We start from the raw sequence: 17,500 nt of genomic DNA on the forward strand, positions 1-17,500 counted from the left end.
GAATGAGAAAGCAAAATATCGTTTTTTATTCTCACAAATATTGTTAAGATCAGTACTGGGCTCAAAAATCCAGCAACCAAGTGATATAACTTTGAAACTTGAAATCTTGATATTTTTTGACACAAAATTTTACAGTGTTGTGATTTATGGTGTCATAGTGCACAATATCTGGATAACTACATCTCTGTATTCTGGGTTATTTTGCACAAAAAGTCCTGGAAACCTCTTTCAATTCGATGGGAACCGTGAATATTATCTCTAACTAAGAGGACACCACAATGAAGTTCATGATCTAAATTCTAGCTGCTTACCTATTTGTTTACTTTCACTTTTGTTTCTAATACTTCAGTACATTTAATGTAAAATACAACATTACATTTGACACTGAAGTCATTATCTGGAAACAGACATGTACTTTTACTCAAGTGTTGCTTTCAAGCACTTTATACAAAGCTGGTTTTACTCATGGAGGACGCGTCTGCACAATGCATCATGTTATTACCCCCCTGAACGAACTCACTGCACTCACATTAGATGCACACACACACACGCACACACACACACACACACACACACACAGATTCCCATGCAGAGATATTTCTGACTGTGATGCAAACCTGAACCCTCGCTTGGTGTTTTTGTTGGCATGCCGCGATGGGTTTAACATATCTGGCCGTCGCTCGTTGTAAACAGAGCATAAAATCCATTAAACTCTAACAACTGATAATAAGCTCAAGTGCCTGGACGGATCCCTCTGCGTTTAAATCTACTGTCTCCGGGGCTTTTAAGGTGCATTAAGTCATTTATGACTTCTTCTGGCTCCTATTGGTGAATACCTGGGATTAAAGTTTCCACACAGGGGCAAAGCACGGACTGTTTTTTTAAAAATATATTTTTAGTCAATGCAGCAGTTTCCCGGCGTTCCTGTTCTCTACTGTTTGATTCAACACAAAAAAATGTTTAACCAACTAACAAAAGATTCACTGTGAATTCAATGCATGACTAACGACTGTGAATGTGTTTCATTTTGAGTGTAATCGTCACTATGCTGTTGAAACATTTCCTGTAATATTCATAGAAAAATTGAACGTCCTTTGGGGAAAAAAAGGGGGTCGATTGGATCAAAGTGTAAATTTAATGTTCATGTAATGAGGTGAGATGTGAAAAATAACAACTGAATCTAATCGTCCTTCAATTTTTTTGTGTGCCAAAAACAATCCAACTGAATTGTTTCCAAACATCTCTGGAAACTCAGCTTTGGCTCCTCGAATGACTGACGGAGCTCGGATGAATATGATAATAACAATTATGATAATGATAATGATAATAATAATGATAATGATAATAGCAGTTAGTTACATTTCTGTGTTTTCACAATCTGTTTCCTTCTTCTTTCCAAAACACACACACACAAGTTAATGAATGAACCTAAACTCTCTAAACTTTCATTCAGAGCGAGTTTGTGCTTACACATCCACCTCAGTGCGTGTTTCTCTTTGCATGAGTACTATGAATATATGTGTGTGTGTGTGTTTGCAGAAGGTCTCTGTAGTCCGTCCAACACATCTGTTATTGTTAAAGATATTGGACGTCGTCAGCAACAGATATGAAACAAAAATTCCACGCTTGAGGTTATCGCCATGGCATCAAACTAACGACCCTCCGACCCCCTCATCCCCCGAGGCTTCAAGCTCAGAGAAAACCCGCACGAAAACAACAACAACAAGCCAGCGTCGGCCCGGACCAGATATCTGCCGCGTCCAAGACAAATGTCAGTTTGGCTTTGCTCAGCGATAAGCGATAAGGTTACTAATAGGCTGGAGTTCACAGACGAGGGGCTGCACCCCCTGCCAAGGAACTTGAATCAATTTGTGGTAAAGATGTAACTCAAAGCTGTTATTATCGCTTACACAAGTGTCCGCCGCCGTTGCCCAATCGCCCTCTCCGTTCCATGAACTGTTTCAATGATCCGCTGAATCTTCGACGGGGCTTTTTGAGGCTTCCACCGCACGCAGGACGTGAGGTTCGACTTCAAAAACCGACCGGTCGACCGCGGAGTGCTTGGACCAAGTGGCCACTTAGCTCCACAACATCCAAAGAGAGGCCACTCGATCCTCAACCATCCTCTGATGCTGGTTTTTTAAAGAACCAAGATGCCTCTCAGTCTCCAGTGATCGCTGGGGGCCAAACCCACAGTCCGATTTCACTGAGCTGAAGAGTTTAACTTTGACTCCGAGAGGCGTTACGTGGTTTCAGTGCTGCTGCGTAGCTTAGCATGCCCGCTGCTGGAAATTAAGTTTTAAGGCCTGCAGGTTTGTAAACATACCCGTTAAAGAGGAACTATGCAGGATTTTTAGCTGAACTATGCTGCATGATTTACCTTAATTAAACAGCTATGGAGTAATTGTGATGGTTTGATAAATGGCTTAACTTGTTACGAGGGACAATGGAGGCTGAAAAACATCTTTGCAAGATCGGGGTCCGGTGTCCCAGCTCTTGTCCAACCAACGCAATACAAATGCGCCCTGTAACCTCTTGTTTATGACAGTTTAAACTACAGAAATGTACACGTCGTAACATCATATAACGTTATCTACCGCTCTATTGATTGATTTCTCGCCGCTTTGTTGTAAACAAACGCACATGGCCAAGATGAGGGTTATCAAAACAGCGGAAAAGCAACCAGGCGTACATAGTTCCTCTTCAATGGAGGCAGTTACAACCTCTAACGTGTCGATATGGACTGTTTCCTTGACTTTTTCAGATCTTGAATATAGAAACTTATGACATGTTGGAAAAGGTTGACCTCACTCCTTTATCTGGCCACCAAGAGACAGTATGAAACATGAACATCCAAATAAGTAAATTCTGATGTAATCCAGATGACTAGTACGTTTTACCATCAATGGGACATTATAAAAGCTTGGCCCCACCTCTCACTAAAAGGTCCAGACTAACACCAACTCTTCTATAAACCTGACAAAATCCAGTTTATAATCCAGATCCCTGGACGACAGACTCCTGCTGGGAGCCAACCTGGCAACCCCCCCCCCCCCCTCCAATGACTCCTTTATGAACCCTTATAAACGCAACAGCGATGAAACCTGAATCGGCTCTTACCTCCGTCGGTGTGTAGCTCCTCGCCGTGTAGCCCTGGTGGTTCCCCAGGTGCTGAGAGGGGGCGTTGACCGGGTGAAAGGCCGATCGCGGGGCCTGATTCTGGGCTGTCTGGCTGTGGGAGAAGGCCTGAGGCTTGGCCTGGAAGTCCTGGTGGTTTTCTTTGATGCCACAGTTGCCATAAAACTCCTGATGCGAGTTGAGCTGAGAGTTTTCCACCCTTTCTTTTTCTCTCTCTCTTTCTCTTTCCCGTTGCAGCTCTCTCTCTTGTTCTGCTTGGAGTCGTTCCTTCTCTCTGGCCCTCTCCATCTCTTTCTCCCTCTCCAGCTCTAGCTCCATCTCTCTTTCTCTTTCCCACTGCCTCACCCTCTCCTCTCGCTCCTTCTCCCTCTGGATCTCCCTCAGCTTGGCCCTCTCCATTTCCAATTCCCTCTCTTGCCTTTCTTTCTCCTGCTGTCGCTCCATTTCTCTCAACCTCTCTTCCCATTCCCGTGCCCTCGCCCTCTCCTCCCTCTCCCTCTCCCTCTCTCTCTGCCTCTCCCTGCTGGTGCTAACAGATTGCCTTCTGGCCTCCATAGTGTCTAGCTGTTGCTGCTGCTGAAGCGCCCCCTGGTAGGAGTATCTCCTTTGGGACGGGTGCATGCCGACCTCCCCTCCCTGGAGCTCCGAGTGGTTTGGAGCTTTCTTCGGCCTACGATTTGACAGACTTGAAGCATGCGACCCAGACATGCCCTTGCTCGTCTCCTCGAAAAACTTCATTCTGTCCGCAAACGGCAGGATGTCGGTCTCCTCCATGCGAGAACATGAGGAGGAGCGACTGTAGGATGAGGAGGTGAAGGCACAGACCCCATGCCGTGACCCTGTAACCCCCAACACCTTCTCCCCTAAGATCCTACACCGTCGGTCTGGTTCTGGTTCCGGTTGGAGTTTGTGCTCGGGGGTCCAACGCCAACGCCGGGCTTTGCCGGCAGGAGCTGGCTCTTCCACGACTCGGATGCCGACCCCAAAGCTGGGAACTCCTGGGTCCAGAATCTGGACAGATCTGGACACGTTGTTGTTGTTGTTTTGAGAGTAGGTCGTTGATTGAGTTTGCAAGGCATCGTGGGTTGAGTCACCTGAAGCATTTGATTTCTCGACCGGTGCTGTCGTCCTGAGATCTTCGGGGCTCACGGGTGCAAATGCGACTTTGGTAGTTCTTCCCTGGGGAGGTACATCCGGGTCTGCCTCCTCTTCATGGAGGTCTGGACCCTCCTCGTGGACAGTCTCCCCACTACAGAGCAACCCCCCGGGGCCGCGGCTGCTCTGAAGCTGGGCCTTTTTCCTCTGGATCTCATTGCGGAGATTGGTGGCAAATCGCTCGCTGCGGCTGCGACGGTTGCGTCGATGGTTCCTCGACGACTTCTTTGCAGCTGGATCTCCTTCCACATCCTCTTTCTTCCCTCGGTCCACTGCTCTCTGCTCCTCCAGTAAAGTGTCCACGCTGGCTGCAGCACTGAGAGGCACGAAATCTTTCTCCAGCATCTGGTCAGAGCTCAACATTTCCTTGGTTGACAATCCACTGGGGTCTCCGGGTACGCTCACAGAACGACCCCAAGGATGATGATGCTGAATTGGGGAAACGGACTCGCCGTTCACACCCATCCCTTCCAGCCTCGCATTTGAATCAACGTCATCACCGTCCCCGTCCAGGAACACAGATCCCGGGGTGGAACAGCGGCTGCCTCCCCATTTGTTCGACGGGGCGGCATTGACGTGGTTGTGATCCGAAGGGTTTGACGGATCGTAATGGTCCGACGAGGATCCGTCACTGTTGAACTGCAATAACTGAAGTTGTGTCTCTAGGAGCTTCTCTGGAGCGCTGTGCCGGTGCAACCCTGTAGAGGAGGGGTCGGTTTGGGAGTTCATGATGTCAGACTTCCCTTGAACCTCCATTGAGGATTCTTCAGGTAAAGAGCCAGGAGGAGTGGAGGTGACTGGGACTAGGGTGGCTATCACTTGGTCTGACAGGAAGTCCGAGTTGGCCTCCAAACTGTTTTCTATACTCGCGTTGGTGTCACATCTGATATGTCTAATGTCTTTAGTCTGTCTTTGGCTATAGAGCGAGTTTACGGTATCCTCTTTGAAGGTTCCCGTTGCGTCGCTTTCTTCTGGTGCGGAGAAGCCGTTGTGAATTGCTGATTGGACAATCGGAGACGACTTGTTCTCATCGTAATAAGAAGAAACATTGGAAATTTCAATAGGAGCAGATGTGCAACGCTTGTTGACGACATTGGGGCGACTCCGGGTTGCCCTAAAACTGTCCTTCCTGGTTGGAGGCTGAGGAGGGTTCACCTTCCTCTCTGATCCTCCTCCTCCGTTTCTAATGATCTCAAAGTCTCCTCCCCTTCGCTCCTCCTCGTAACAACAGGACGAAGGCCTCTCTTTCACCTTGACCGGCCTTGGTCTCGGCCTGGTCAAGGATCTGGATTTCTGTGCTATCAGCTGCGCCTCGTCTTGAGCTTCGACCGAGGAACTCCCCAGGGTTGAGGCGTCGCCGCCGCCACCGCCGGGGTAGCTCCGACAAGTCGGCCCGAGGCTCTGCAGGAGGTTATCCATGGAGCAGGCTTCACCGGGCCTCAGCGGCACGGTGGCGTAGTCGGACGTGTTTGAGCTGGCGGAGAAAGAGCTGTAGGCGGAGTCTCTCTTGTTGTTGAAGAGGGTGGGGTCCACAGGTGAGTTATGGGAGTCGGAGAATGGCTGTGCGGTGGGCGTCGGCGTGTCCAAGCTCTCCATGGAGCCCAGGGAACTGCTTCGGTCGGTGGAGGAGTAAGGTCTGGAGAGCTGACCCCACTGCATGGACAAGTCACTGCAGAGAGAGAAGAGGGGGACACAGAAGATTAACAAACGTCTTTCAAGATGAGAAACCACCAATCAAAATAAACAAAGGTCACCTCGGTCTCTGGGAACTTGCAATACGCATTAGTCATTGTAAATATCAGACGTGTTATTCTAAGAAGTCATGTGTCACTTCTTGATTGACAAACGTTTACAGATGACACACAATTAGTCATCTTTGATTTTCATGTGGGAAGCTGCTCGCATTCGTCTGGAAGATCTGAACCGAACCACTGGGGAATCTGTTTTCTATCAGCCGTGAGCTGCAGATCCAGGGCAGCTCCATGTGTTTTTAAAAGACCCTCGGAGGAAGCCTCTTTAGGCGGAGAGGGATTTCCTCCTCATCAACTCCCACTGCCTGGAGTCAAACTCTCTAAGTCATCTCTTGATTCCTCTCATCCTCTTTCTTCTTCCTCTTTCATTCCTCTCTTCCTCTTGTGGATTCTCCCTGTCCCATATCCTTCACATCAGATTTATACCAAAACAGATGAGACCTACTCGCCCCAAAAGTTACGTTTTATTCACAAAATACTCAACAACGACTTTAACCTGTGATCCAGATTAGGAAAAACTCAGGTGATAAAATGTTGTGGATGCTCAACAGGATGAACTGGACAATGGACAACCAACGACACTGACCTCTGCTGACCTCAGCTTCCACCTTATCTTGAATACCCCTCTTTCTGTTCCCTTTCACTTTCAACTTTCTAATTTGGGGCGGTCAACCAATTAAATTGAATGTAATCAATCAAAATGAATCTTAAAGGGATAGTTCAAGCATTTGATAATGGATAAATATGCTGCTTCATTCAAATGTAACTTTATTCTACATTAATTGAATTGAAATGACAAATACTGTCCAGAATCCCTCAAAGGCCTCACTGCATTTGGTAAAAAAAAAAAGAAGAAAAAGCTCAAATAAATGACATGACACCTCCATCTGATTGTAAAACTGTTAGCAGAGATGGTTTAGTTCCTGCAGTCGATCCAAACTATGTGTGGGGTCAAAGATCAACAGAAAGCGGTAAATCTCTTATGCCTTATTATCGTGTTAACTTTAACAGCCCAATTTCTAATATTACATTTGGGAAAAGCTTCAGAAAAAGAAATAACAGACTCCCAAACAATACCAATACCACAATAAGACAAAATTAAAAAGGAGAGTGATTTACAGATATTGGCTTTCTATGTTTATCTGTGTTAGCTCCAGGGGGGCTGAGAGCTGCGCCCACTGTTCTTGTGCTTGGTTCGAATCCAACTCGTAAAAAAAAAAAGACCTCAACACAAGAATCTGCAGACTTTTATTGTGGTATTTCTTCTTTTTCTGTAAAGAACAGAGTGGTCACTCCTCATCCTTTCTCTGCCGTCTTATTCAAACAATAGGGGAAGTTGCCAAGGAGACAGAGAAGAAGCTTTGATCTCACACCAGCACCAGAAACAACTTTCAGACTCTCTCACTGTGGTTTTTATGGTGACACAGATCTGAAAACTGACGGGTTTGGTTCTCACCACTGCTCATTAATCAACACACAATGTGTCTTTTAATTTCTTTTATTATCATCTGCATGAGAAAATCATGGAAGTGAGCGATGAAGCCGCTGCTGTATAGATCTGACCTGAGTGACAGAGAGAGGAAGAGAGGAAATGAGACGGGAGCTGGACAGGAAATGACAGTCACTCCTGGCCAATCAGACGGCAATGTGGAACATGTGAGTGTGAGGGTTGACACACATAAACCTGCACACACACACGCACTCACACACACACATATACGCACACGACATGTGAGATGGTGATTGGATTAATTCTCAGTGTGTCGATTAATACAAACACACACACACATACACACATTCAGCAGTTTTCTAACTTTATTGAAGCACACACACTTGTTTAGTGTCAGAATTAAGACACACACACTCTAACACACACTCATACACACACACACACAGATGCAGACTGTACAAAATGTCCTTCGCACAAACAGAGTTTATTGAGCGTCTTCCTCTCTTTGTCCACATGTTCTGCTGGTCACATGCCATTGTCCAGAGTTATGCCGGGAGCTGCCTCCTCATCAGATGGTGTGTGTGTGTGTGTGTGTGTGTGTGTGTGTGTGTGTGTGTGTGTGTGTGTGTGTGTGTGTGTGTGTGTGTGTGTGTGATGAGATCAGGCAAGAGAAACTGTGGGAATAAGAAAGCCCTACACACACACACACACACACACACACACACACACACACACACACACACACTGCTATCTAAACCCATGTGGGACCATTAAATCTAACAGTGGGACATTATATCACCGATTCTTATCAAAAAGCAGAACAGTACGAGTCGCTGACAAACAAAGGGATAACAGCTATTTTTGTTGCGAGTCAATATACACACTGTGGTCACTTCCTCTTTCAGTTACAGTTTAGTTTTATGAGATCATCAGCTGCAACACAAAGGACGACTGGACCGTCTACATTTAACCTGACTGTACCACTTAGATTAAGAAAAACCACATTACTACTGTACATTTACAACTGAATAGATCAATTTATCTGTGACTGTTTTGATAACTGATGAATCATTTATGGAAACAGTTTGTTTGCATATTTGTTTAACTATCATTTTAGGTTAGATAGACAAAGCAGTTACACATCTAACCTAAAATAAAGACATGTATATTGACAAATTCATCTATAACAATCATAATACAAAGCTGCAGGTTTAAATATACTGAATTATATCATGTTTGGTTATATAAATCCTGAAAAGAGAATGAATTCTTCCACTTAAAAACAAAAAGTCGAATTTATAAGCAGCAAAATATTGAATTTTATGCTCTAAATGAGTTTTATATTTGGTTTATTGGACCAGTAGCTTGCATTGGCAAATGTTGAGTAATATCAGCCAAACTTGAGAGAAACTGCTGCTTAGTTAACTTCCTGAACGCAATGACTTTTCTCTAAATGCACTATTGTTTCATTGTGATGTAGCATTTATCATTAGTCATCAAAGATTTGAAACAGAAAAGGTTAAAAGTCAAAAAGGAGGAGAAACATACAGAGGCTACAGTTCTGATGTTGATCGTTTTAAAAGTGTAAAATCAAAAAGCTAATATTAAACGAAGAGGATTTAATTTTGCCGTTGGGTCGGCATGAACCAACAAGCTTCACCTGACACAGAGCAGGTCAGCGGGGGGATCTGATTGGTTATCGCTGTGGAATGTTGAAATAAATTAGAACCCAAAAATAGACCAATCGGCTTCCTGTGTGGGCAGAGCTGACACAACGGCGCGATGATGATGTCACCTGTTTCCTGGTAATTGTTGCCCTTTCGGGGTCAAAACCCCCCGATGGACGGTGACGTCCACAGGATCAAAGAGTGTGATTCAACTTCAACACATGACACACTCACACACACACACACACACACACACACACACACACACACTCACACATACAGTCTGGTCGAAGCTGCACTTGACCTAATGTATACACACACATATATACACACAGAGATGTATATGTGTGTTTGTAAAAATAAAACAATCAGCGGGAGGCCTCGGTTCATTAAATGTATTTCCACCTACACAATTTGGTAACACTTTATAATACGTACACACTATTAAACATTAGTTAAGCATGAATAAATACTTCATTCTTCATTTATAATACATGAATGCTCATTAGTATGTAGTTTATAAACACAGTTAGTGCTTATCAATGATGAGCAAAACATTTTTTTTTTTTTTTTTTTTTTTTTTTATATTTTTTTGGGCTTTTTTATGCCTTTATAGATAGTACAGTTGAGACAGACAGGAAATGGGGAGGCAGAGAGAGGGGGAATGACATGCAGCAAATGGCGCCCGATGCGGGACTCGAACCGGGGCCAACCGCAGCGAGGACTGTGCCTCTATACATGGGGCGCCCGCTCTAACCACTACGCCACGCGACGCCCCTGAGCAAAACATTTTTAACTGTGTTTATAAACTACATACTAATGAGTATTCATGTGTTATCATTAATATATTTAATGCTTAACTAATGCTTAATGGTGTGTACTTGTTATAAGGAGTTGCTCACAGTTTTTAAAAAAAGATATATAAAAATAGATAAATATCAATCGATTAGTTGATTAAAAGGTCTGGCCTCAGCTTTTCAGACAAAACTTACATTTTCTCATTGTAAATTCCTCTAGACAAGCCAATTTCAACAATATTAATCACTTTGGCCTCCAGGAATTCGGCTTAACATTTTATCTTTTGATTTATTCATTGAGAAAATAAAAGAAATCGACAGTTTGATGAGCAAACCAATCAACAGATGGAGCCCTGATTCATAAATCCTGTTATTATAGAATAAATAAAGCCTCACAAAACACAAACAAACCTTGTTATCAGTTAAAAAGCAGTGAGTTACAGTTTCATTCATTCAGTCTTTCATTCATTGACTGATCACCAGTGTTAGTTCAGTGTCGGCTCATCATTAACTGGAGAGCGATGAGGAAAGATTGCACTTGATTTTGTTTGATTCATCTAAAAAAAAACGCAGCCGTAGTTAAAAATAAACCTCCTCAACCGGCGGTTTAAAGTTTAACAGCTTTGCTCAAACTGGTTTTGGTTCAAAGCGAAAACAAAACCGAGGTTTAAACTTGATCCCTCTGGTTTAAAAACAACAGGATTTCAACTTAAAAACCAGGATTTAATCACACATTGATCCGATTCCGAGAGGCGTTCGTTCGCTGTCTCACCTGTTGTCGGTGGCGTGCCAGGGTAGTGTGTACGGGCCGGGGTGGAGCTGCATGGCAGACGGAGGCGGGGGAGGGGGGAGAGGAGGGGAGTCGGCGGAGGGGAGGCAGGATGATGGAGGAGGAGGAGGAGGAGGAGATGGCGGCGGGGGGAGGGGCAGCTCCGACAGCTTCGCCAGGTGCCAGGAGTGAGGCCTGATGAGAGGAACGTTGCGCCTGCGGAGACAGAGAGAAAAAGAAATGAAGTTTTGGTTAAGAATCGACGGCAGCACAGACAGGACCTCATGTCTTGCCTAAAGTTAGAAAAAATACGCTGCTCTATTTGTAAATCAGAACAAAAGTTTTTTAGGATATGGGCACCGCTTCTCGCTTATTTTCAAAGACCTGATGTTATAATTGAACCGTGATACTCCCAACACTGCCCTTGATATTCCAGCACTAAGACCCACAGACCAGGCTCCCAAAATGGAACGACTGTACCTTTATAGCAGTTGTCCTACTGTGATTTCCTATTGTGTATATACCACTTAAAGGGACAACGAGGAGTTTTGGAAAAGCGAAGCGTTTTCACACTACATTTATGAGCCTCCACGCACCGTGAAATTCTTTGACCGGCACAAGACAGACTCATGTTTTCATTCATCAAGAATTAAAGTCAGAGGTTCGACGACGATCACATACCGTCGTAGTTCCGACCATAAACGGTGATTCGGCGGCGTTATTCTCATAACTCGCCACGAAACCGAAAGTAAGGAAATGCTGGTCGGCTCGACCAGCATTTCCGCCACCACTAATAATAACTAAATAACGATAGAGACAAAACGATATATTTATCGAAAATGGGCCCATTAACAAGTGTGGGTAGCGGAGATTCATCCACATTAACGTGAGACTTTTTTATAACCAAATAGAAACTCCTCGTTGTCCCTTTAATTGTTTCATTCATACGTGTATTATTTGCATTCTTTTACACATATACTTGTGTCTATGTTTACTTTATTTTATTTTTGTTTGTTTGTTTGGTTCTTGGTTTTGTTTTTCTTTGAGTGGAGGGGTGGGGTGGGTTTGCAATACTGTGACTACCTCTAAAGACTACCCTGTACACTTCTCAATACCTGCGTAAAAATCAATAAAAAGAATTTGAAAAGAAAAGAATCGACGGCAGCGACGACGAACCAACGTGGACACACACACACGGTCTTTTTATACACATTTGGGTTGTGAAAGACTCACAACTCGGCCTTAAAATGTATTTTGGTGGTTGTTTTCCCACTGGAACATAAACTTCCTTTGTTGCTGTAGCTCATAAAAAAATATGTTTTTTACCATATAGGCTGAAAGAGACTCTAAAAACCTTTCATTTCCTACGGCGTCCGCGCCACCACAGCTCATTTCAAGAGTCTGTAACTTGATCACCTGCTATTTATTGCACATGTTTATCAAAAGTCACATCGCAAAAAGGCTGATTTAGGTGAAATCTCGGTTACTGTGAACTTTCCCATGGTCACACAACAAGGCAACATGGCTAAATAAGGCCCGTCGTCCTTTTCCCATACCGACTAAATGCCATTTCCTTTTTATACATTCAGCTTTTCCATTTTGCAGCCCACTCGCGTACGTCTGCTGGGTCCTTTTGACCTCAGCTCAGAGCAGAGCATCTAGTCTTTTTTATGATGATTTACCCAGGCGAGATGGGTTTAAGACGAAGTCCTTACTCTCAAAAACAAACCCACAGTTGTAAGAGTCCTGGCACATCGGAGCCCCAACATTAAACTGCACCTTGCCAACCCAAATTTTGTGGAAACAGCTTCTTACAAAGTTGTTTGGGCTTCCATTGGCCTGCCATTAAAAACTCATCAAACATGTACAGTGTGTTCTCCAGTCTGATCCGGAGCCAGACATTCCAGCGTATCCCAAGATATTCACTAATTCCCTTATACAGACTTCCGACACCATATGTCGGCCAGATTCAACTCGGCCCCCCTGCAGACGGCCAGCGCGAGACAGAAAGAGAAACAAGACGAAAAGGGAAAACAGCTAGAAAACAAGAGATAGAAAAGAGAGACGGAGAGAGAGAGAAAGAACGGCCAGATATAAATTCAATATTCCTGGAGGCTGAATGGACGTCTATGTAGGGTAATCATATCTGTCAGACAAGCGGCTGGGAGCTCGGCTTCTGGATGGAAATAACCTCACACAGAGGATAAAAACTACCAGAGGCTTCAACTTGAGGGATTCAACTCACAAACATGAGAAGTGTTTTGAATCTGGCTGCTGCTGCTCTGAGACTCAACTCTGTAAAAACCCAGAGTGTAAGAACCCAGGTACTTTTCAAATCCACTTGGTAAAACCCCAGATCAGCAACAAGACAAAAGAAACTGTGTCATCATGACACTGCAATGCCAGAAATTTCAACATACTATCACCAGGCCTGTGCACTGAAGAGTCGTAACAAAAACACCGTCAACGAAGCTTTATGGGAAAATGTTACAGGAATTTAGAGACGGCCTGTTACTTGACTTTGAACTGACTTGACAATTGACTTGGACGAACTTCGAGTCTTGGACCTGTCTAGATGAGACTAATCTAGACTCAAACTTGACTTAAAGGGTCAACGAGGAGTTTTGGAAAGCGAAGTGTTTTCACACTACATTTCCCATGAGCCTCCGTGGGCACGGTGAAATTCTTGGACCGGCGCAAGACGGACGAAAGCGAAAACATTTGCCAAGAATGTTTTCATTCATCAAGAATGAAAGTCAGAGGTTGGAAGACAATCAGATGCCGTCGTAGTTCCATATATGGCGAACCGCCAGGCAGTGTCTGGGAAACCGAAACTAGGAAATGCTGGGCGAGTCGACCACTAAATAATAATATCAAAATAACCATAAAGACAAAACAATATATTTATCGAAAATGGACCCATTGACAAGTGGTGATGTAGATTCATCCACATTAATATGAGACTTTTTATAACCAAATACAAACTCCTCGGTGTCTGTTTAAGCTTCTTTTCATTTTTTTGAAACGTAATACAACTTGTTTGTGACATGAATTAGTCAAAATTACATTGAAACTTGACCTGAACTTGTTTAAAATGACTTGAGACCTGATTTTGAATCATCTTGGACCGGCCACGATTGAGCCCGATCAAGGCTTAGATGTGATTTGGACTTGTGTGAGTTCATTTGAGGATTGACGTGAACTTGTCTCAACTGCCTTTAAACCTTTAAAGACTTAAACCTGACTTATTTTTACTGACTTGAGACCTAACTTGAACTTATCTGGAGTGCTCTGGGACTTGAGAAGACTCAAACTTGACCTGGACCTTTGTCTCGATTGACCTGAAGTTTAATAACATGAACTTGTCTTTGGCTTCAGACTTTGGTCAGCTGCCTTAAGATTAAACAAGACTTTGACTTGACGGATTGAAGACTTGATGTGAAATCAGCTCTGAAACCAACATGGCAGCTGGTTGGTTGGTGGTATTATAATGAAAAGGTTCTTGGTGTCATTCCCAAACAACAACACCTCAAAGTGAGGAGGGCTCTCAAACCAAAGGGGGCAAAAAACATGTAAAACGAGACTGTTCCGGGTTTTTCAGACAAAAACATGTGGAGGTACAATTTTGGGAGAAGAATGTGGGCTCTGGCACCACGAGGGAAAGGAAAGGACCATTTCTGAGTATTATTGTTTATGATAAAGCAGGAGCAGGAGAACCATTTCCAAAATAAACACTCTCGCTTCCTGGTTGTGGCTCCTTAAGAGGGATTTCTATCTGAGCCCGCTGATTGTTCGACTCCACCGACAACGTCCTTAAATTATCCCCTGAGAAAGTTTATGTTGAGTGTGTGTGTGGGAACTATCCAAACTCAACCAGACAAAATACCATTATCGAACATATCACAAACATCAGCAGACCCCCTCGCTGCCAACAAACCCCCCCGCTCCTTCTCTTTCTCCAAATTTAGCATCCAGAGATTGATGACTGTGCAAATCAAAACAAACGATGTGACGCAGAAGTTTCAGTCGATGGAGACGGAATGCAAAGATAAGGAAGGAAGGAAAAAAAATTCATGACAAATGTGTCGTCTCACAACCCAAAGAATGTAACGTACGACGTAATGTGAGCTCTGCAGCGACGCAGCCGGGGGTAAAGGGGGGGGGCAAAGGAAAGTTCTTCCAAACCACTGAAGCCAGGGCTGGTTTTCCAAAACGCTGAGGAGGAGAAGGAGGTCGAATTGAGAAGATTTACAGGAAGAACGACCACATTTTTCTATGTGGGAACAGAAGTGTGATAATGGGACGTTGGGTTGTTGTAAATATGATACATGAAGATCATTCTTACATTATTCGGGTCATTTCTTGGTTCACACTTGTCAAATCCTGTTTTCTTGAATAGCTGAGTCAGAAGAAAAGGCTGATGGAATGAATATATCTACTGTAGCGAGTATTATTTGATCATTCTCTGGTCAAAAGCCAATCAAACAGGGTCAAATTTAGGTGTAAGTGTGAGATTTCAATCATCTAAGCCCCCAAACTTCTTGTTAAAGTAGTGCTCCAATAACTCAATCAATCAATCAATCAATCAATCAATCAATCAATACTTGTTCAAACGTGCCAACAAGTTCAAGTCCACGTTTGCCAACCAAGCGACATTAAATCTGACCCCAAGGTGTAAAAACTTGACAAATAGTTTGACCCAGAGGTTTCAAGGTGACATCTTTTGTTCAACCAACAATCCAAAAACTTTTAAATTTAAACATATACGACAAATAATCCGATTTAGTTTTAATCTGGAAGCATTTTGAGCGTTAAACACAGATTTTCGAGGCTTTTCCGACCGTTTGGAGTTGAGTTGTTTGTAGACAAACATCCAGCACTCACTTATCTCTAAGACCTGAGTCTGAGAAGAAAACATCCAAAGTGTTCAAAAGCCTTGTGAAGCCTTTGTCAGTGCTGCATTCAGGGACATGCACAGAGGCTCCATAAAGTCTGTGTCCCTTTCATTTATAGGACACAGGAAACAAACCACAGCACTGGGCTCAAACTTTCCTCTTTTTTTTTTTTTTTTTTTTTACCCCGGCCACCGACTCTACACATTTTCATCCCAACATAAACCAGATGAGTCGCCCACTCCTCCTGTTTCTGACACTGTAACCCAGTTGGCTACTGTACCTGCCCCAGCCGGCAAAGAGGAATCACATGAAGCGCATTTTTCTTCTGGAGTAGCAGTAGCCTACCTCGCTGGCGTACGCAGGAGATAACAACATGTCCTTGAAGTGGAAAACAAGATAATGAGTAAATCGACCGCTGCTGCTGCTGCTGCTGCTGCTGCTGCTGCTGCGACCGCGAACGAACCAGGAAATTCAATCAGGTGCGCAAGACACGGCGAGTTCTCTATTTATAAATACATTCTCAGGATGTTGCACAGGTTTGGGCTGGAAAACAAAAAAGCAAGCAAAGAGGACTGAGGACAGCGGTGAAGAGCTGAGATGTTATGAGTTCTCGTTCTCGGTCCGTCTATGAAAAGGATCTGGCTGGAATGTCCCAGTTAACGGTCAGAAAAGTGCCACAGCTGACTGATACCGCAAAGGTCAACGCGCATAATCTGAGTCACACACACACACACACACACAGTCAGTTTGAATACAGTAGAGAGCGAATGCCAGACGGGCAGCCAGACAAACAGATCTGGAGTCTGGGACTTAGACAGAAAGCTTTGCTTATAGCTGAGCTCTTTTAAGAACTTAAAACTTTATCTATTTTCTTTTATTTTACTTTTATCTGCTCCCGCTTTTAACTCTGTTTTTAGTGTTTTGTTTGTTTTTTATTCTGTTTTATGCTTCTTTTTTTAATGTTCTGTCTTTATGTAAAGCACATTGAGTTGCCTTGGTATGAAATGTGCTATATAAATAAAGATGCCTTGCCTTGCCTTCATAATAAGTTGAGTTTTGTTGGGAATAGAACCAAACGTCCTCTGTGATGGAGTGGGAACATGGATGTGGGAGAAGATGCAGATGGAGTTTGGGTTCGGACCTACCAGAGTCGTTCCACAGGTTGAAGCATCCACAGTCAGTCAGAGCCACGGCAGCATCACTGATTCCCACAGTTCAACGCAAAACGTCTCGCAAAAATGAATCACCGGCGCGTTAGAAATAAAATATATGAAGGAAAAACTTCTTCTCTCTTTCTCTTGTCTGTGACTCGGCAGATAAAGTGAAGTGAAGTCCGAGTCTGGGAGCTGACGTCCATCTGAAGGATCTGCAGGTTCTGACCGAGAGAGGAGAGGAGGGGAAAAACCAAACCTCCCCTCCTCTCCTCTCCTCTCCCTCCTTTTTCCTCTCTTCCTCCTCCTCCCTCGCTCACTCCTCTCGCTGGAAGACAAAACATGGCTATTCCTCCCTCCTGCACTCTGCATTTCTCTCTCTCTCTCTCTCTCTCTCTCTCTCTCTCCTCATCCCATTCTCTGGCTGCCTCTCTCGCCCCCTCCCTCCCTCGCAGGGCAGCAGCAGGATGTGTGAGTCAGTGAGAGAGGAAGTATTGTGCAGAGCAGATAAAGCGGTGGACGGCTGCTAAAATAATACCCAGAGTTCCACGCTGTTATTGTTTGACGGCGGGGGAAAAAATGCAGAGGTACTTCCTCCTTATACGAGTGTGTGTGTCACTGTGTGTGTGTGTGTGTGTGTTTAAGTGTGTGTTTGCAGAGCAAGAAAAAGAAAAATCGAAACGAGCAAAGAAAGCAGAGGAGTGGGGTTTTTTTCAACTTTGGCAAA

The 17,500-nt window shown here is 44.1% G+C and overlaps 1 protein-coding gene across 1 annotated transcript in view; it reads right to left on the bottom strand.

The window, feature by feature from the left end:
- Positions 1 to 17,500, bottom strand: part of shroom4 (shroom family member 4) — an 80,954-nt gene that overhangs the window by 9,990 nt on the left and 53,464 nt on the right. Inside the window, exons 3-4 of the mRNA XM_085806477.1 lie at positions 10,731 to 10,943; positions 3,121 to 5,962 (exon numbers count right to left, since the gene is read on the bottom strand). Of these exons, the coding sequence (XP_085662603.1) occupies positions 3,121 to 5,962; positions 10,731 to 10,943 (3,055 nt within the window). The remainder of the gene's footprint in view (positions 1 to 3,120; positions 5,963 to 10,730; positions 10,944 to 17,500) is intronic.

This window comes from Trachurus japonicus, chromosome 18 (assembly GCF_045865225.1).
Source record: "Trachurus japonicus isolate A0001 chromosome 18, Traja_1.0".
Classification (NCBI taxonomy): domain Eukaryota; kingdom Metazoa; phylum Chordata; class Actinopteri; order Carangiformes; family Carangidae; genus Trachurus; species Trachurus japonicus.